Source organism: Trichechus manatus, unplaced genomic scaffold (assembly GCF_000243295.1).
Source record: "Trichechus manatus latirostris isolate Lorelei unplaced genomic scaffold, TriManLat1.0 scaffold00097, whole genome shotgun sequence".
Taxonomy (NCBI): domain Eukaryota; kingdom Metazoa; phylum Chordata; class Mammalia; order Sirenia; family Trichechidae; genus Trichechus; species Trichechus manatus.
The window spans coordinates 5042424-5063235 of record NW_004444033.1 but is presented as its reverse complement, the minus strand read 5'-3'; the positions used below and the strand labels follow the sequence as shown (position 1 = coordinate 5063235).

At 42.1% G+C, this 20812-nt stretch overlaps 2 protein-coding genes across 6 annotated transcripts in view; one reads left to right on the top strand and one right to left on the bottom strand.

The window, feature by feature from the left end:
* The window catches only part of COPG2 (COPI coat complex subunit gamma 2), a 216293-nt gene extending 209856 nt beyond the window's left edge, over window positions 1-6437 (top strand). Inside the window, exons 21-24 of one of the 2 annotated variants that reach the window (XM_023737111.1) lie at window positions 3986-4083; window positions 4837-4975; window positions 5244-5342; window positions 5837-6437. In XM_023737111.1, the coding sequence (XP_023592879.1) occupies window positions 3986-4083; window positions 4837-4975; window positions 5244-5342; window positions 5837-5967 (467 nt within the window). In that variant the 3' untranslated portion in view covers window positions 5968-6437. The remainder of the gene's footprint in view (window positions 1-3985; window positions 4084-4836; window positions 4976-5243; window positions 5343-5836) is intronic. The other variant, XM_004382679.2, reaches the window with a different exon arrangement.
* MEST (mesoderm specific transcript) overlaps window positions 6342-20812 on the bottom strand; it is a 20410-nt gene continuing 5939 nt past the window's right edge. The window contains exons 1-12 of one of the 4 annotated variants that reach the window (XM_004382680.2): window positions 20702-20747; window positions 17631-17785; window positions 15212-15291; window positions 14722-14799; window positions 14466-14602; window positions 14227-14285; window positions 12132-12172; window positions 11535-11605; window positions 11193-11294; window positions 9630-9706; window positions 8663-8726; window positions 6342-7708 (exon numbers count right to left, since the gene is read on the bottom strand). In XM_004382680.2, coding sequence (XP_004382737.1) covers window positions 7591-7708; window positions 8663-8726; window positions 9630-9706; window positions 11193-11294; window positions 11535-11605; window positions 12132-12172; window positions 14227-14285; window positions 14466-14602; window positions 14722-14799; window positions 15212-15291; window positions 17631-17785; window positions 20702-20727 — 1008 coding nt within the window. In that variant the 5' untranslated portion in view covers window positions 20728-20747 and the 3' untranslated portion in view covers window positions 6342-7590. Of the gene's footprint in view, window positions 7709-8662; window positions 8727-9629; window positions 9707-11192; window positions 11295-11534; window positions 11606-12131; window positions 12173-14226; window positions 14286-14465; window positions 14603-14721; window positions 14800-15211; window positions 15292-17630; window positions 17786-20701; window positions 20748-20812 lie in introns of those variants that run through there. The other 3 variants (XM_004382682.2, XM_004382681.3, XM_004382683.2) reach the window with 3 other exon arrangements.

Below are 20812 nucleotides of genomic sequence, written 5' to 3'. Positions count from 1 at the left end.
GCTGCCTCCTCTTCAAGTCCTTGTTCCTCACTCTTTCTGTAATACTTCTCATTGCAATAGGGCCTTTACACCCCAAATGTTACCAATTAGACCTGTTTTGAGCTCTCACAGGATTCTCCATTCTAGATCTTTATTCCATACCTGCTCTGCCTTGTAGGTCCTCCACCATAGTGCTCTCTTTCCTTAGCTTCTAATTTCTTTTTGCTTCCAATTTCTTTTTTCTTTCTTATTCCATCAAGACTTGATGTCTCTCATTCCTTAATGACTCCTTTCATCAACGGCCAACTTTAATAGTGCTTTTCTGTACCTTACCTCTGTTTCCCCCTGTATTTGCCCTAGAGAAAAACCTTATCTGCAATCTCTCTCCTGCCATTTGTATACTGTTCCCATGGATTCAACATACTCTTTTCTGGGTAGGTTTACACCTCGTTTCTTGGCACTCACTGCTTACCCTGCTTCCGTCATCCTTGATTTCCTCCCCTCTACACCGCATGCGCTCCCTTGGTTCAGTCCTGACTTGTGTGGACTGCTACAGTTAGCCTGCGGTTCCGATCCATCCCTTTCACCTTCTTTCTAACCTTTCACCCTGTTGGCTACATCCCTTTCTTTAGTTATTATTACAACAAAGCTTTCTGGAATCACCTCATAGCCCCATTTCTTATTTAGTCACAGTCTGCCCTCCAGTGGTTGAGACCTGCCAGCTCCCCACCGGATTCCCCGCTCTGCCACGCTGCACGTCCAGCACTCCAGCCCAATTCATCCGTCCCTCTCTACTGAGCTTCCAGCAGCCATCTTTTCTCTAATTCTGTGTTCTTTTCATATAAGCCTTCTCAGTAGTTCTCCCATTTTCAGTCATTCCTCACAATACAAGCCTCATTTCTGAGAACTTTAATGTAGATACTCAGGGTATGGTTCCCTGTTTCCTTTGGTTATTTGCCTTGCTTTGTTCATGAAGCTCTCATCTTATATTATGGCAATGGGTTCAATATTGTTGTCTTGAGATGGAAAGGGTCCCTCTCATCACCTAATGTCAGTAATTCTAAGGAACAACACTGACAGATTGCTATTAATAGTTTTTATCAGAGTTCATCTTAGATTCCTATAACCTCTCATCATGTCAGTCAAACCATTTAATTAAAAATTTACCAGAAAGTCTCAGGAACATTATCTCTACTAATACCATTCCTGTTTACTTCCTTAATCCTTTTCTCTGTATCACTTATTTATATATAAGTGTCTTCTGTCTTTACTTCTATATAAAATTCAACCAGTTTGCCCCAGTGTATGATCTACCATTGTTCTTGATAAATCCTCTCCTTATTCCTTTTCCTCCTTTACCTGTAGCCTCCCTGATTAATCTGAACCAGTCTGGGATTCATATAATTTGCTATTAGTGAATGTCTATCCTGCCTCTTCATTCTTATTTGATCATGACTTTTGTCCCTAGCATAATCCCGTATCTTCTTTTTTAATATATTTTTTTAATTTTTTTAAATTGTACTTTAGATGAAGGTTTACAGAACAAGTAGTTTCTCATTAAACAATCAGTACACATATTGTTTTATGACATTGGTTAACAACCCCACGACATGTCATCACTCCCCGTACTCAGCCTTTTTTCTGGTGAAAATATACATAGCCAAAGTTACACCATTTCAAAAGTTTCTACGTGTACAATTCAGTGGCATCGATTACATTCTTCCAGTTGTGCTGCTATTCTCACTATCCTTTTCCAAATTATTTATCACCATTATCTTCAACTCACTGCCCCCTAGGCTTCCCATCAAACCTTTTGAGTTGCTGTTGTCAATTTGATCTCACATAGATAATTCTTTTTTTTTTTTTTTGGTACCTTAGGTGAAGTTTGGAGAACAAATATTTTCTCATTAAACAGTTAGTACACATATTGTCCTATGACAATGGTTAACAACCCGCGACATGTCAACACGGTCCCTTCTCAACCTTTCTCAACCCTTCTCAACAGGAAAGCTGGTGATAGGGAACGCAAGGTTTTTTTAATACTTCAGCTGACCTGTTCTGAGTCTGTGTTAACTTCTTTCTTCTTCATTCTACTTTCACCCTGTAGAAAGCCATCAATCCGTTTACATCATTGAAATAGATTCTGTAGTCTTGATAGGTATACTCTTTCCTATAAGGCACTCACTAATCACCATACTGCCATCATCTGTTTCTAACATGCTCTACTGAATCCACTTGCTCTCTGTACTCAGACCTGCTCTTCACAGGATTCCCACCAGTGGCTTGAATTCCCAAAAAACCACCAAACCCATTGCCGTCAAGTCAATTACAACTCATAGCGACCCTACAGTGTCTTATTTAGCTTAACTCTCACCTTTCAATCTCTTGACTGCCTCAGCTCACCAGAGCCTGTTGGAAATTGTCTAGTCTCCTTCATTTGAAATACCAGGTGTTTCACAAGTGTTCCTAAACAAATTCTCTTCTCAGCACTTATGCATTAGCATACCTCACTACCCCTCAGCCTGTTTGGCCTCTTTCCCTTTGCTCATGCACCTTCCTCTGCTTGCAAAGCTTTTTCTCATCTTTTGAGATCTGATCAAACTATTATATCCTTTCAGATTTTTTATGATTTTCCCAGACTGATTGAGGGTAATCCTGCACCCTCGCCCAAACCAAAAAAAAAAAAAAAAAAAAAAAAAACTCACTGCCGTCGAGTCAATTCCGACTCATAGCGACCCTACTGGACACAGTAGAACTGGCCCGTAGGGTTTCCAAGGAGCGCCTGATAGATTCGAAATGTCGACCTTTTGGTTAGCAGCCAAACTCTTAACCACTACACCACCAGGGTTTCCACACCCTCACGCAGCACTCTTTAACACTTTAATGAACCTATGGCACTGAATGGTAACACCATAGATCTCACACATGCAAACTTATTTAACTCCCAGATAATCAGCTCTTAGAGAAACAGGTCGCCTCAGTCATCTGTATCTAAGTGTCTGGCACATTCGCTTACACGTTTACATGTAATGTCAACAGGTATTGACATTTGCTACCTGTTTGGATGGACAGGTGGATGGATGGATGGAGTTTAAAGATTGAGCAGATGAACGTCTCACTACCAAACCTTGTCATTCATGGTCTTTACATCCAAATCTATTCTTTCCTCTCCTTGCTATCTCCCAAATAATTTTCCAACTCAATTTCTGGTAATTATTGTACCAATAAGCCTTTTCTAGACCATTTCTAGACCTAAATGTGTTTTTTCATCCATGCTCGCTAAATAATTCCCGCTTTCAGACAATTCAGAAAATCCTATCTTCTTCATGAAGACCACTTTCTAGAAACGTGCCCCCATTTCCATTGCTTATTACTTCCACCAGTCATCTCAAAACATACAATAGCCCACTTGCTTTTCCATTTTAAGACACTAAGTTTATTTATATTAGAGCCTCATTATTATCCTACTCACTGTAGGTTGAAATTTGACATAAAACAAGTTCATTCAGGTAATCTGTGGACCCCCTGTCAGTCCACAGTCTAAAGATAGTATTGATATTGACTCTCATGTACTTGGTCAATGTTAATTTGATGATCAGTGTGCTTTTTACCATTGGGATTTTTTTTGCTTGTCAGCTCCTAGAGTAGTGGTTCTTGAATTTTTCAAAGCCAGTCCTTTTGACAGGCATGCAAAAAACCCAAAAAGTATCTCCCCTGCTATTTTCTTTATAACAATACAAAAACCGAGTTTGGCCCATGCTGTCTTTTTTGTACTATTCCAACCCACAGTAGAGAAAGGATTTTAAAGTCATACTTTGTGAAATTGCCTTTTGACCAGCCTGCATGCTACTTTTGAGAAGTGCTACCCCAGAAAACAGGGCCTGCATATGTTTAACTTGGTAATGTAGAACACAATGCCAAGGGCAGGTGGTGCTGCCTGGGTTACTGATGGAAACTTTGTGCTCACGATACCAAGTGACACAGGCTTCCTATCTTTCTCCGCCAGTTGCGTGCACCTTTAGCTGCACCATGAAGTTTACAGTCCGGGACTGCGACCCTAACACTGGTGTTCCAGATGAAGATGGCTATGATGATGAGTATGTGGTGAGTGGTTCCTGACTAGAGCCACGCTCTGACCCTTGGGACACTGAGTGACTCCTGCCGTCAGAAAACATTCTTCTAGGACTCTCTGACATGAACTTCTGGGGTTTGGATTCTTCTCAAACAGATTACGACTAAGGACCTGGTCTAATCCTCCTCTATAATGGGACTGCGTCATGCTAAAGAGTTGAGATTTACCACTTCATGACTAATTAAAAAACAAACGCAACCTTTTCTTTTCTTTATAATAGGAATAATTAAAAAATGAAAATAACTACATGGTTTTCATTGACATCAGTTTTATTTAAAGGGTGTTTCTGGTTCAGCAACTTTTAGTTTGCTTATAAGACAGCCAGATCACGGACTGAAAACTCCTCACATACTAGTGGGAAAACTTAAAAAAAAAGACAAAAAATCAACCCGTTAGTGAACGTTAAGTTCAAAAGGTACTGTATGGCCTGAACTCGGTGGTTAGGTGTGGTGCTGTGACGACTTTGGACCTTGGGGCTTCAGCTATTGATCTGAATATGGCTCTTGCCAGATACCTTGTTTCCTTACTCTCTCCTTTGCTGAGGCCTACAGCGTCAGTCAGGTTTCTCCAGACCACAGAACTTAAACTATTTTGGTAGTACAGTTTTTCCTAGACTCCTGCAAAGGATGTAACACAGAATAATAAAACCACATCAACTAGTCCCTTCTAGCTGTGTTCTGTACTAAAAGGGCATTATTTACTGACCCCTGCTTGTTACCCACCAGCTGGAAGATCTTGAAGTAACAGTGTCTGACCACATTCAGAAGGTACTGAAGCCTAACTTTGCTGCTGCCTGGGAAGAGGTGGGAGACACCTTTGAGAAAGAGGAGACCTTTGCCCTCAGTTCTGCCAAAACCCTTGAAGGTGAGAACAGTTTTGCTATCAGTGTATTGCCTGTATCAGACTTAATCAGCATCTTTGTTATACCAGGGGGACTCCCTTTTCTTTAAATACGTCATAAATCTTTTCACTTAATAGACCAGGACCTTATCTCCGTCGTCTAACTGAATCAACCAGTTTCTATTCCAGCTGCCTCCCTCCACACACTGCCAGCCCTCAGCACATGCTAGAGCGGAGGCAGGTCCCTACACTGAGCTTTTCTAATGCTGTCGCATAAATCTTCTCAACACAGAAGCTGTCAACAACATCATCACATTTCTGGGCATGCAGCCATGTGAGAGGTCAGACAAAGTACCTGAGAACAAGAACTCCCATTCCCTCTATCTGGCAGGTAAGAATCCTCCATCAGACTGCCCCTATAATTTGTTGTAAAATTTAATAGGAAGGGATGTAGGGGACATCTCCTGTCCTGCTATTGTTCCATCATCGCACTACACGAGTTAGAATTTGAAGCCTAGTCAAAATGAGTAATTTGTTTTAGCAGCTTAATTAATTTGCATACTATTCTTAGGTTATTCTTTTAAGATGTATACTTGGCCTAAAACACTTACTTAAATCTCTCCCACAGATACCATTGCCACCCTGCCCCCTGCTTCAGTACTCCAAATCAGTATTATTGAATACCTTCTATGCACCTGGTATCATGGGAATATAAAAATTATTTAGAATTTGTTTGCAGGATTCAATTCCCACCATAAGCACAAATCTCCAGAAAAGCTAACCTAAAAGATAATAGGAAGGAGATGCAGGCAGAGCATGATACATTTCACCGTTCACAGCCTGTTTTGCGTTCTTAATCTGGTTTTCCTCACTGTTTTCTCTCAGGTGTGTTCAGAGGTGGCTATGATTTATTGGTGAGGTCCAGGCTGGCCTTAGCAGATGGCGTGACCATGCAGGTGACTGTCAGAAGCAAAGAAGGAACACCTGTAGATGTTATCTTGGCTTCTGTTGGATAAGTTTCTACTGGGCAAGATGAAGCTGGCGTACACACTGTCAGTGGGCTTAGGCTAGTGGCGTGAGTTTCCCAGAATCACCCTTGTAAAGATTAATGCTTTTGGAGAAGCAAATTAAACATTTGGCCCTAAGCCAGCAGATCAAGCAAATGTCTGTCCTTGCGCATGGTGGTTGTTTTTTTCCCCCCTTTTTATTACACTTGGTCAACTTTGGTATGATAGTGCAGCTTTGGGTGGCCTTGAAAAATTAACTATTCTGTACCACAGCTGCTTGACTTCATTATATTCTTTTCTTTAATGTGTATCTGAAAGCTCCTGGCAATGTTAGAAAATTTTTATCCCAGAGGGGTGGTGGGGGAGGGGAAGCCAGAGTCTGCTTTTGTCAAAATCCATTTTTATTAATAGAAAATAAACACTTATTCCACTTTCATTGTTATACTTGAAGCTGCTAATAAAAAAAAAAAAATTTAAAATAATTGCTTAATCTTGTTTTGACTAAGACAATGAAACTGTGGCTTAAAAAAAATTATTCAGCACCATTTGCTCATAGGTCTTTCAGAATTCTTAAAAATTTCTGGAACTTTCCTGTCTGTAAAGCACAGGAATTGCTGAGCTACATGAGAAAGCCTCTCTGGGACAACCAACGGGAAGTTAAACAATCATCATCAAAGGAGTCAATGTACATTCAGCATGGTAACTGGGACTACACCACGATCCCCTCCCCTCCACTGTAGCTCAGGAGGGACAGGCTTCTAAGCACTGAGGTATGAATAGTCAGACTGTTATCTGCTGTTAGAATTGGTCTTTCCAGCTAATAATAGTAAATCTCTGGCACAGATGCTATTAGTCATTAATGTCTTGTGATTTTAGGAAATTCTGAAATAGTTTGGATTTAGTTCAGATTTCATTCAGTTTATTTAGAAATTAAACATGTTTAATAAGGTTCACTCTTCTGCCAGAGTATCTGCTGGTTTTGTATCCTTGTAAGATATATGTACACATGTAGATAAATCATAGTCTTAAAGCATACTTAGAATACTACATTATTTAAACCAAAATCTATTTTAACAAAATGCCTATAACTAGAAGCAGCTGAGAAAACTAAATTCAAAGTTATGACAAGGAGACTCACTCTAGTTGAAGTGGTGTGGCTTAGAGAACTTAAAAGCACGTGCCCTTAAAGCCGTTCAAGGAGAGGTTAAGGCCCCCTCCTCAGTCTTTACTCTATGATTCCAACTGGGGTTGGGCCAGAAATCAGCATTTCTAAATATTTCAGAAAAGCCCATAGATGTGTTAAAAAAATCTTTCCTGAAAAGGAATGTCTGCCTCTCCTGCTGCATCAGGGAGTAGGAGTGCTCATCAGAATTTCCTAATAACACAAAAGACAAAGGCAAATCCATACACTTGATCAGATGTCAAGGAACCAGAGGTGGACTATCAGGTCAACCCTTAGTCAGAGCTTCTGCTGGCTTTTTACTATACTCTGTTCACCAATGTGAGTCAAGTGGACTTTTGTGAGAGAATAGTGTTTAGTGGCCAGGACCTCTTTTGGGCATTTCTTCCTAAGTGGAATACACAACAGATAGGGAGTAGGGAAGGTAATACAGGGAAGCTACTCTTTCCAGCTCAGAAGGAGTTGATGAAGCCCATATATGCATTCAAGAAGCCCATGGGATCCTCTAGCTGTGGGTAGTGGCTAATGTGGTCATCCAGAATCGACACTGTGGACCGCGGCAGCGTTTTCCTAGTGGAAGAGAACAGCATGTAGGTGAACTTGAGGCTGGAGGGAGGGGAGAGATGTAAGCCAGTGGGAAGCCCCAGTAAATGCCACTGCAGACATACCACACTGGAAGGAACCAACAGAGGGCTTAGTCGCCTTCTACTCCTGAAAGTATCTTAGGCAGATAAACCTGCCAATTCCTTTTACGACATATAAAGACTAGTTTTTAAATGTTCAGGATCCAACAGACAACAACTTGAAAATATAACACATTTGCATCAAATGCCAAAACAGAATAATTCTCAGCTCCTTAGAGAAGCATGAGGCATCAAACAAACGGACCACGCAGCAACTTGCTGCCCAAGAGTAAAGATAACAAAGGATCTTCCATACCCCCAGGAGACGGGAGAGGGTCTTGTTTAAAATCAGATGGAAGCTATTGACTTCTGGGTTGTTTCCCCTAGGGCGTATGAAGGTATGGAACGCTCTTGTGACATAATCAAGATTTCATATTCCGACACCTTCCGAGTAAGTACCTAGAGAGTAACAACCAATAAGAAGACACCTCTCCACAAGGAGCTTTTGTCAACCTCTTCTTGAAGTCAGCTTAACTTAGGCCAATGAGTTGGCTTTACAATCAGACCAAAGCAAGCATTTCTTAGAATATATCCACTTTCATTCCTTGGCTTACACGGTAGCTTTTTCTTACCCGTACATATGTTGTGTGTATATGGAGTAGCCATGACAGTGGAAACTGATTGTATAAATCAAGAGAATGTAAAAGTGAATTTCTTGATCTTTACATTCATGTGCAAACAAGATTCCCCAACTCATCCTTTTATGATATGTTTCCTGAATGAACAACCAATGAGGTCGAAGACGGTGGCTGGAGCAACAGCCCTCAACAGATCATTCTTTCAACCAGTATATGTCAGGATGATGTTACTAACAAAACAAAGACCTCTGAGGGAGACTCACCTGTACAGCTCCAAAAACTCCGGGTAGGGATTTACGGGATCCAATGGCCCATAGATAAAATGAACTACGAAAGAGAAGACGAATGAATTACAAATAGCCATCATTATCCATTCTCCTATATACCCCAAATTAACTCCTCCTCCAAAAAAAAAGATTTCCTATAAATTTTTTTATGGTAGAAAACCTGTCTGCTTTTATTAAGTAGGCTACAAGGAACTGCTAGAAATAAGCCAGTTAGTCCAACTGGCACTTTCTCTCCTATATACAGCCACTCAGTCGGAATAAGCTCCACTTTCAACATTCTCTTTCTATAAACCCAAGATACTATCATTCTCTAATTTTCTCTCTTCAGCTTTTCAGCTACAATTGACCCTTAGATTTGAAATCAACCAGTCATTTCCTGAGCACTAGCTACTATGTGCAAGACACCACACGGATTTCCTTTCTTTTAAATCTGTAAGAACAAAGAGACAAATGAGCAGAAACTACCTATAGCCTCTAGATCAGACATCTCAGCCGCCTTCTGTTCCAGCAACTCAGCGTTTCCTGTGGCAGTCGCTGCCAACACACACCACCAAAACCAGTCTTACTCCCACTCCTGATGGGGAAATCAGTTGCCCTTCACAATAGCATCCCAATGTTCATACACCTCACTGTACAACCACGACGCTGGCGTCCCAGATGGCACCAGATAAAATAAAGTTACCTAGTTAAATTTGAATGTCAAATACATAACGATTTTTTTTTTTTTTTTTAGTGTAACTATGTTCCATGGTATAAAGTATGTGCCAATTATTACACGGGACATACTTACACTAAAAAATTGTTGTTTATCTGAAATTCAAATATAACTGGGTATCCTGTATTCTTATTTGTTAACTCTAACAACCCTAACTGGGAGTGGTAGGAGTTGCAATAATTTTGACCCCATAGTTTTCCTATCAGGAGATAAAGTAGAAATACTCACTGGGAATAGATACAGAGGCAAGGGCTCCCACCCAGCGTCTTCTGAACTTCTTCCTCTGATTGATGTACTGTAGGAGACTAGAGAAGAAGTCAACAGGAGTAGAAGCAAGAAACCTTACGGTTATAGGAATTCAAAGGCTTGCATGAACCACAAGGACCCCAAAATATGTTTTCTTAAGCCAGAAGGATTTAGCATCCCTGGGAACTGCTACTTAATGTATCCGTCTCTGTTAACATCTGGAGGTAACCTCCCTGTGGCTACGGCAGTGATCATCAGTGTAAGAAGTAATGAATGGTTTTGTGTGCTGATGAAGCAGAGAATGAGGTCTAGAAGACTGAAGTGTGTTGGAACAGTATGTGACTAATGCCTGGGTCTAAAGCTCCCATATTGGCCCTATTACTCACTAATTCACTCTGTGACTCAAAGATGTAACACCTATCTGTCGACCTCTGTTTCCTCATCCTTAAAATAAGAGGACTGAACTAGATGACCTCTAAGTTGACCTCTACTTCTAAAATTCTAGGTGTAGAAGTTTATGAGCTTCATTCTCTGCACTGCATCTAACCACATTTCTTCATTTCTACAGTGTAAGATATCATATTTTAGAAGTCAAACTCATGTGTTCTAATTATTCCACCTGGCCAACTCCAGGACAGTTATTTTTGTAAACCTCAAATATCACCTCTTAGACTTGGTGTTTACTTTTTGAAAAGAAATGAGTTTGGAAAAAAAAAAAAAAAAACAGCTGCCGTCAAGTCATTTCCAACTCATGGTGACCCCATGTGTGTAGAAGTAGAACTGTGCTCCATACAGTTTTCAATGGCTGATTTCTTGGAAGTAGATCACTAGACCTTTCTTCCAAAGTTTCTCTGCGTGGACTCAAACCACCAACCTTTCAGTTAGCAGCTGAGCATGTTAACCATTTGCACCACCCAGAGACCTCCTTGAAAAAGAACAGTACGATGAAATTTTAAAAGGGGTTTTTTTTCAATTTTTTATATTAAAATGAATTTTTAGGGATCTAATAGAGGGACAAAAGGGGGAGGAAGGAATGGCTCCCTCTAATGCACAATTCCCAGCAGAGCCATCAGTTAAAGACACTGGAAGCTACATGGACCCCACCGGCAAAAGGATGGCGCTTTATCTCAAGTAGTTATGAATATCACCATCTCTGGATCCCTCTGTGACAGCTGCTATGTTCTCATTGGAACCAAGGCATGGAAACTTTGTGCAAGACAGAGAAGTTTCTCCTTCCAGTCCTGTTGCTACAGAAAAGATATACAAAAGGAAGAGGCTTGTGCTTTGAGAGAGTCTCTAGGCTCCTTCCACACCTACAATTAAACATTTTGAAGCATTTAATACTAGCATAATGTCCAAAGGAAGATTTACCAAAGTCAGTGGCTAGTAACAAATGGAATTAGCTTAGAATTTACAGCTGTTTATCCAGACTTTTTGTGCCATACAGCTTAGGCTCAGGGCTCACTCTATTCTGTACTTCTTTCTTCTTTGTTTTGGTTTGTCTCACAGGTGATATCGAAACCAAAGCAAAGGGGTATTTCTTACCTGTCAATGACTAAGTTCCCATCATTGTTGCGTATCCCTGCCCACATGTCCCACAGCTCACTCTCAGAGGGCCGGGTGTAGGGCCCAAAGACCGGGGTGAGACTGAAAGAGTCCAAAAAGATAAGTGTGAGTAGAACTCAGAATGTCAAACATGATCAGAACATCAGAGGCCATGCAGTCCAACCCTTAACTGATTTATCAATTCCTACTACTTCCCTGGCAAGTGGCCAACACCTTTGCTTAAAAATATCAAACCCTAGGATTTGGTCCAGAATTTTAATGGCAGCAGCTTTTCACTACACTGTTGCCAAGCTGCAGCCACAATCTTTGACAATGACTCACCCTCGAGAGAAAACAAAGAAGTTCATCAAACGTGTGAGGATGGGTGACAGCATGCCTCCATCTTTAAGAAGCTGCAGGCAAATAAGTCAACAACTTAGTACGGTTTTAAAAATCAAGGCTCCAGCAAAAGACAACTCACCAAGACAAATGGTTTTATATTGGGAACTAAAAGGGGGCTTTAGCCAAATCTCCCTCTACTGAAATGTTTGATTGTTGACATTTTAGTTTTTGTTTTGCATACCCACATTCTTCTCTCATGGTAGGCAAACCTACTGCTAGTTCCCTTTAGGATTATATTTCTACACCTCCCTAAATCCCTAAGTTTTATTCAACTTACAGACTAGCGTCTCAATTTATTTGAATATCATGCTCATCACACAAATCTTTATCTAGCTCTACTTCTCCAAATATCTGTTGATCTTTTATTCTCAGATATTGTTTTAAGCTTTATGTAGGGGCCATTTTCAGTGCTTTATTTGCGTAAGAAGGAAAAAATTAGCTTTACTGATGTAAAGAGGGAGAAGAATTTTAGGTCCCAGCACCGCTTATGTCTGCACAGATCTTAAAACTAAACATCTATTCAGTGGAGTAGCCAACCTTCTGGAGAAGGAGAGGACGGTGAGTCTCAGGAAAGATACCTGCAGGAGGAGAAGAGACTCGTCATTTACCAACAACTTTAGGTCAAGCACAAGCCCATTATCCAAGACTGTCTATCCTATTCGGTGTCACCCTTGAGCCCTTGTTGCCAAAAACAGAATTACAAATAAAAACTTAGTATAGTTATCTAATTCCTTTTCCAGGGAACTGTGTTTAAGAGGTCAAATTACATCACACTGGGATTCTGTTCCCCATTTTAGAGGTAGAGAAATGGGGGAAGTAATGTGTGTTATGGATGACCAGGCTCGGCTCCCATTAGCAGGTCCTTCCATGCCTCAGAACACACAGTGTTAATGATTGGGATGCAAAAGAAACCAGAGAGAAGGTTCTCCGGAAGTGTAGGTCCTAAAAAAGATCCAGCGTTTTCCCTTTCCCATTTCCCTCCAGGGTCAACAGGGGAAAGGCATGAGCACTGCTGATAAAGGGACAGACTGACTCCTCTCCCAGGCAGAAGTTGATCTACCCTTAGGGTATCCAGAAGTCATTGGGATATTTACAGATTTACAAACAGGGCTCAATGGCACGCAAAGAAAAAGAAGCCTCTCCAAAAAGTCTAATCAGGGTTCATTCATTTCTAACTGAAATGTGGTATTACTGTCAGGTAAGGTTTAGGAAACAAACCAGAGTAGTATCAGAGGCACCTGTGGCTTTGTCCCAAATATTTTCATAACCTGCCACAGTTGTTGCAGATATCACGAAACATCATTTACGTTCCTCGCTGCTTCTATCATAGTTGTTATTAGCCCCACTGCCAGATCTTGCTATGTAATGCATTCAAAAAGAAGCATGTATCACTATAACAAATTTATTTATTTATTGTACGTCAATAATCAGTTTCGTTTGTGTCATGGATTGAATTGTGTCCCCCAAAAAATGTGTGTAGCAACTTGGCTAGGTCATGATTCCCAGTATTGTATGATTGTGTTATCTGATGTGATGTCCTTATGTGTTGTAAACTCTACCACTACGATGAGATTATATGTGATCTCCTCATGTGTTGTAAATTCTATCACTGTGATGAGGTTATACTGATGAGGTTGACAAGATTAGTGTCTTAATGCAATCTCTTTTGCAATACAAAAGAGAGAAGCAAGCAGAGATACATGGGAACCTCATACCACCAAGAAAGCAGTGCTGGGAGCAGAGCACATCCTTTGGACCTGAGGTTCCTGTGGAGAGAAGCTCCCAGACCAAAGGAAGACTGATGACAAGGACCTTCCTCCAGAGCCGACAGAGAGAAAGCCTTCTCCTGGAGCTGATGCCCTGATTTTGGACTTGTAGCCTACTGGACTGTTAGAGAATAAAGTTCTCTTTGCTAAATCCATCCACTTGTGGTATTCCTGTTAGAGCAGCACCAGATGACTGAGACAGTTTGTAATCCTATTTATTTTATTTTCGATATTTAAAAACATTATTCCAAAAAAGGGTCTATAAACTGCATCAGACCCCCAAAGCAGTTCATGGCACAAAAAAGGTGAAGATCCCCTTGTTTAATTGCTCTACTTGCAATATCATCAGATTACCATATAGATGTCACTGTGGCATCTAAATAAGAAGCCCTGGTGGCTCAATGGTTAAGCACTTGGCTGCTAACTGAAAGGTCAGCAGTTAGAACCCACCAGCCAGTCTGCGGGAGAAAGATTTAGCATTCTGCTTTCATAAAAGATTTACAGCCTTGGAAACTCTATGGGGCAGTTCTACTCTGTCACGTAAGGTCACTATGAATCTGAAAGAGGAGCCCTGGTGGCATAATGGTTAAGTGCTTGCCTGCTAACCAAAAGGTTGGAGGTTCAAACTCATCAGCTGCTCCATGGGAGAAAGATGTGGCAGTCTACTTCCGTAAAGATTCACAACCTCGGAAACCCTATGGGGCAAGCTCTGCTCTGTCTTACAGGGTCACTGTGAATCAGAATCAACTCGATGGCAGTGGGTTATAAGTCAGAATCAACTCAACGGCAATGGGTTTAATGGGTGGCATCTAAAGGTGTCCCTTCTAGGCTACACCCCACTTTCCACCTACCGCCAAGGCAATTACCTCCATTTGACAGGCAGAGACTCTTTATGGTAAGCCGCCCAGATCGATTCTGCTTGTACCTGGAAACAGGATGGGACAGGGAGACACACGCGTAACTCAGAGGATTCACACCAGTGCGACAGTGGAAAAGAACCTCCCAAGAGGGAATCGGCTAGAAAGACCCCAGGAATAATTTCTTTTTCTTGGCATTTCAAGCTAATGCAACTTGTGAGTTGTAGGGAAGTCTAGGTTTCACTGACCTATAGAGCAGCTCCTGAGCCACGATATCTCCATAGTCGTGAGACAGGAGGTTGATCCTGCGGTTCTGGAGCCCCAGATGCCGCAGAAGCGCCTCCACGATGCTGGCCTGCTCAAATATGGAGTAGTGGTGTGGTCTCTGAGAAGAGAAAAGCCAGGAGACGTGGGATGAAGTCACGAGTGCAGATCGCTGCCAGCCTGTCCCTCTGTCCACGTCCACCCCACCCCACCCCTGGGACCACAGAGATGGCGGTTTACCGGTTTGTCACTGAAGCCAAAGCCTAAGAAATCGAGAGCAATTACTCGATGAAACCTCAGGGTCAGACCTTCCCAAATCTACAAGAAAAAAAAGGGAGGATCTGGACTTTCTGCTCCTGCCTGTTCAACCTTCCCCAACCTGCAGCCATATTAATAGCAGCTTCATCCTTATCTCAGCGTAACAGTCTTCGACAAAGGGAGAAAACTCATGAAACCACCACAGTCCCACAGATGATCCTCTTGGAAAGTGCTTTATTCCTAGTAATTAATCTCTACTGCCAGAGGGACTCCAGCGTTTTTAACTTGGCGATGATCCTTTACAGATGGCCAGAGTTTTTATTCCCTTACAGTAAATGACAAACAGTTCTGTATTTAATCTTATTTTATTGAGCAGTTCAAATTTGCAACAGCCTTCTATTGCTAACAACAAAATACTTGGTTTGGGATTTTTTTTAAGACACAGTAGGACCTAGAGGTGTGATTTCATTACCTTGTACCAATCGTAGCTGGATGTCGGAAAGCCATGTAGGAGCACAACTATCTCCGGACTTCCCACCACACCCATGGAGTCTGTGGGAGGAAGGAGAGGGATTAATTAGGCTGACCCTCTCAAAATAACCAGGAAGATATTAAAATTAAGTAATTTGGTATAAAGGACCAAAAAAAACCTGACCAAATTAATGAAATTTAAATGATAGCTTTCTTTTTAAAATGTAAGTATATTGCTTTAGGTAAGACCAGGCGTTTGATTTTCTATCTTCTCTTTTAATATGTACACAGGCAGTCCCAGGGTTACGAATGTCCAACGTACAACCCATAGTTATGAACCAACACCCCCTAAAGCCAATTATATTAAAATTTGAGGTACATATAATGGTTCGTAATAACAACGGGTGCTGCTTTGCGACGCTCATCAAAACATTATCATTACTGTATTATTTTGTTAAAGATGTTTTAGTGTATCTGGAAGTGTTTCTTTAATGTTTTTTACACATAGAAAGGTACACTATATACTATATACTAAGGCAAACTGACTGACGTTAGATATCAACCGTACCTAACTTCCGATTTACGTACAAATTCGATTTAAAGACAGATTTAGGAACAGAGCTCATTCGTAATCCAGGGACTGCCTGTATGAAAAATCTGTAAATAACACATTATATAAACATGCCCCTGAAGTTATTCTGAAAATACTTGAAGGCAATTTGCTTTTATCTAGATTTTTTAAAAAGCTCACTTCCCCCATTTCTCCCTGTATTCTGTATTAACAATATTAATATGCAAATTGTTTTTCAAAGTTAAAAAGTAAATGTCAGCACAGTAAACAATCACAATATGTTTACAAGCTCTTTGTACTTCATTATTAATGGCCTCACAACAATTTTCTAAGATACAGTTCCTCTCCCCAACCGGGTGAGCACCTTAATTTATGCTGTTTGCCCAGCATTTTTTATTTCCAACAGAGGAGCCCCAATCCAGTATCAAGATATAATGCTCAAAGTATTGCAAATTGTATCACCTATCAAAAGGGTTAATTAATATAGACATGAACATTTTTGTAAATACATACGACAAAATGGGATCATTAAGCATCTTTTTAAAATTAGCCAAACATTTAAACAGTAAGATACTGTGCTGATTGGATTAAAATGGAAACAATCATATACTGCCAGCAGCATGAAAATGTGGTAGTAAGGTTTCAAAAATAATTTAGTTAGAAGCAGTTAAAATGTTTATATACTTTAATAGAATCCATGTAAAAAAAAATCATTCCATTTATAAACTAGTATAGCTTGAAAATATAAGGGAAAAACGAACAGCCTACATGAAGATTTCCCTGAATATTAACTACTTAAAACGTTGAAAAACTTGGAAACCACCTACATGACCAACATAAAGAAAATGATGTACTCACGCAGCTGCAGAGAGCAGATGAGAGGAGGTCAGGAGCAATAATGAAAAACGGTTTATCACAAACATTTTTCGTTATTGCTCTTGACCCCCGCCCAAAACAAGTCTTTTCCAATCTGTTTCTCAGTTTCTTCACCTATAAAATGAGGTTAATGGCACCTATCTCCAAGTGCTGTTGTAAAGATTAAATAAAATAATGAAGTTTGGAAACATAACTCGATGCCTGGCATGCGGCAATTGCTTGATAAGTAAGTCATAATAACAGTTATCATTAGCAAATTCATTTATACAGAAGCATAAAACTTAAATCACATATAGTTATGCCTATAACAAATAATCTTTGTAGAAAACAATTTAATGAAACGAAATCAGGGATTTGGGGGTGGGTGGGGAACAGAACCAACAATAGCTTTAGCTTCTGAATGTTGTGTATATTATCTAATACTAAAAAACCAAACCAAACCCTTTGCCCTGGAGTCAATTCCAACTCATAGCAACCACTAGGAGCTCTCAAAATGGAAAACTAGTATCTGTCAATAGAAGTCAAAACCAAAAACCAAACCAATTGCCATCGAGTTGATTCTGACTCATAGCGACCCTACAGGACAGAGTAGAACTGCCCCATAGGGTTTCCAGGGAGTAGCTGGTGGATGTGAACTGCCGACTTTTTAGTTAGCAGCCGAGCTCTTAACCATTGTGCCACCAGGGCTCCTATGTAAGTCAAGCTACAAAGAAAAATCATATAAAAAGTAAGGTCTACAGAGATTGGAATCTCAATTCCGCCTACCCCACCCCTACTCCCCGTAATTCTCTTTGAGCTTTCCTGCTATCAAGTAACAAGAATAATCAGCCCATTCCTTCAAGCACACTACACAGAAAAAGGGCTTGGTCCCTTCCATCACTGATGGGCCACAGAGACCAATGAACCCAAAATAAGCACCTCAGCTGGGACCTGCATGCCTGTATGTGCAGTGTGCCAACAGTCCTGTGCTCACCTTGGTAGAAGATGCGCAGTCCCTTGTAGGTGAAAAATTTGCCTGAGGACTTCCATGAGTGAAGAGCAGGGGAAAGCTGAGGGGGTGGGATGTGCAGGTAGGCGGCCAGCAGGGGCACGGCCAGCAGCCCCACCTGGACCCACCACTCCCTCATCCTGCAGGAGAAGCAGAGACTGGGTCAGCGGGCGGGGGGTACTGTCCACTCTACAAACCCACGCTGGTGCAACAGGGTGGGAAGGTTCTGTCCCAGGCAAGCACCACCCTGCCCTCCGGCTGAACCATGCAGGGTTTGCCAAGAACAATGTAACCACACCTCTGCCTGCTACAGCAATCACCATATTTGCTCACCCTTCTAATTATAAGAAAAAAATATATTATTTGCATATGTAATTTTCCCCCTCTTGTCCTCCACTTTAACCTCTCAGCCTCTCCCCTTGCATCCCAATGCCTGCTAAAAGAGGTTTTTGTGTCAAGTAAAAGAAGGATTACTTAAAAAATTAAATACTTAGTACTCGATACCTTTTCACTGGCTTTTATCAAGGCTTCCCAGAGAAAAATAATCATTTCCCTCATACTTATCCTAACAGTTCTATCTTCTCCACACTGGCCCCCACTGGTAAAATGTTAAAAAAAATAAAAAGCGTATACGCAGATATATGTACTAACATCACAAGTCATTAAGCAGAGGACTTCTCATTATTTTTCATATCTAGCAACCCCTTGGCCTAAACGAAGCCCCGTTTGGTACTGTACTAGATTTGTGCTGAGAAACTACTCAGGGTAAAGGCTCTGGGACCTGAGAAGGTGGCTGCCATGGACAGTCCCAGGTAAGCAGCTTTGTCAAAACCCTGAATATCTAATCTCTTGAGAGGTCAGGGCCGCAGATTATACTTCTGCTTTTCTTAGCAGGTTCCTGAAGTTCTCATTTATTTAATTTCTTAGGATCACCCCCCCCACCACACACAAAAGGAAGTTCTCATTTATTTAATTTCTTAGGCTCCCCCCCCCCACCAAAAAAAATAAGTAATAAGGCAGAGCTCATATGGAGCCCCAGGGACTTGATTCTGTCTTTGGAGGCAACGTGAAAGCAGAATGCTGGTTTGTACACCAAATCAACCCATTCCCAGGCCTCCGAAGGTCCAGGTAAACTCACACACAATGAGGACGAGCGCTAAACAGGAATTAGAAACAGTTCCCTGCCTGGTGGTCACCAAAGAAAGAATTATCAATAGAATGGAAGTTCTCTCAAAATAGCCAGAATGGAAATAATACCCTCCAAAACTAAAATTAAGACTTGTCAAGGAAAAAAAAGAGCTACATAAGGGAAGCTAATTGTCAAAGCCCTAGCAGATGTCACTTGTGACTCTACACACGCTCTTCTACCACATTACCCGTAACCCGGCCACAATCCCCACCCATCGCAAACAATCCAGCTCACACAATATTTTTTTAACTCTAAAAGTAAATGAATAAGCCTATAGTTCCACAGCGCCTCTGCCTGTTTTTTTAGGCATCATTAGGGTTTTTTTTTGTTTGTTTTTCTCCAAAGTGTCTGTCTGTAAAACAGATCCCATGAGTTTGGTCTTACTTTTCAAGGTAACACTAGAAATGATTAGAATGTCACAAAGCCCAAATGTCAAAGTGCCCCAAACATGATTTAACCCCAAACTAGTAGGCGACAAGCCAGTTCTTCCTTGAAAGGCACAATGACAAAAAGCATTAGGTTCAGAATTTCATTTTCTCAGCTACATCTCTGCTCTACTGCAGTTTGTACGTTCGCATCTCGCCACTTCTCGGCACCTATGCTTCCCATCCCATTCATTCAGGGTTCCTGCAACCGAGGATCTGCAGTGACTCAGCAGAGAGCCGGGGGGCGGAGGGGGGGGGCTCGGAGAGGAGCGGCAGGAGACTCTGCTGGGCTGGGGGTTGCGGGGAGCAGCTCAAGGAAGCCGTGCACCCTCCACCGGGCCACTCTGCCCTCCACGCCTTCCCTCTCCTTTACTTCAGGCAAAGAGCAAGCCCCGCAGGTAGCCGTTTGCGGTCTTAATTACATCCGTAAAAATGCCCCTAAAGACATTTTTAGGATTTTTAGTAAAGAAGCAATCTGGCAGTCAGTAAGCAAAATGGATTAAACATTTTTGAACCAAAATTTCCATGATTTGGTGAGCCAGGAGTCAAGAGAATAAATTCAGCAAACCCCTGCAACAAACCTTCTTGAAATTAATCAGTCTCTCTGAGTCTTGATTGCTTTGCCTCGTAAATGCGAAAAATACATCATCAAAGACCACCAAGCCTGCGACCTCCCGGAGGGTGCTGCTGCCAGGCTCTGTACACCCACATGACTCCGGCACACCGCGACTAGGGGTAACGTTGTAACACTTCGGTCACATCACCATCCTCACCCGCGCTACTAAAATCTGAAAAATACACTTTGGTGGTAACGTTTCGAAAATTCTCATCACACCCATGCAATAACTCACGCCGGAGTCTAGAAATCCTAAGTCGCGCCTGGGCGACGCCAGGTCTAGAAACCCTAAGTCGCGCCAGGGTGATCCTGGGGTCTAAAAATCCTAAATTGCACCCAGGCGATACCGGAGTCTAAAAATCTTAAATCACGCCAAGGCGACGTTGGGGTCTAGAAAACCTAAGTAGCTCCAGGGCGACGCAGGGGTCTAAAACTCCTAAAATCGCGCCCGGGCGATACCCGGGTCTAGAAACCCTAAGTCGCGCCGGGGTGATACCAGGGTCTAGAAATCCTAAGTCGCGCCGGGACGATACCGGGGTCAACCCTAAGTCGCGCCCGGGTGATACCGGCGTCTAGAAACCCTAAATCACGCTGGGGCAACCCTGAGTTCTGACCATCCTAATGTGCGCAGGAGCGGACGCCCCGGGAGGCAGAGACCGTCCGCGGACGGGAATGTATCCCCAGTTCCTGACCGCCGCCCACCCCATGGGACCCCTACAGCGGGAGTCGCCCACCCCGACACGGTGTCCCCCAGGAGCCAGTTCCTGGTCCCGACGACCGCCCAAGCGGCCACACCCCCTGGCGCCTCGGAGGGGCATGCACCCACCTGCGCAGGCGATCTCGGCGCACCATGGCTGCCCTTAGCCCATGCCGACCGCGCCGCGCCCAAGCTGCAAGGGCGCCGGCACACGGCCGGCCGGGGACAGCGGCGGCCAGC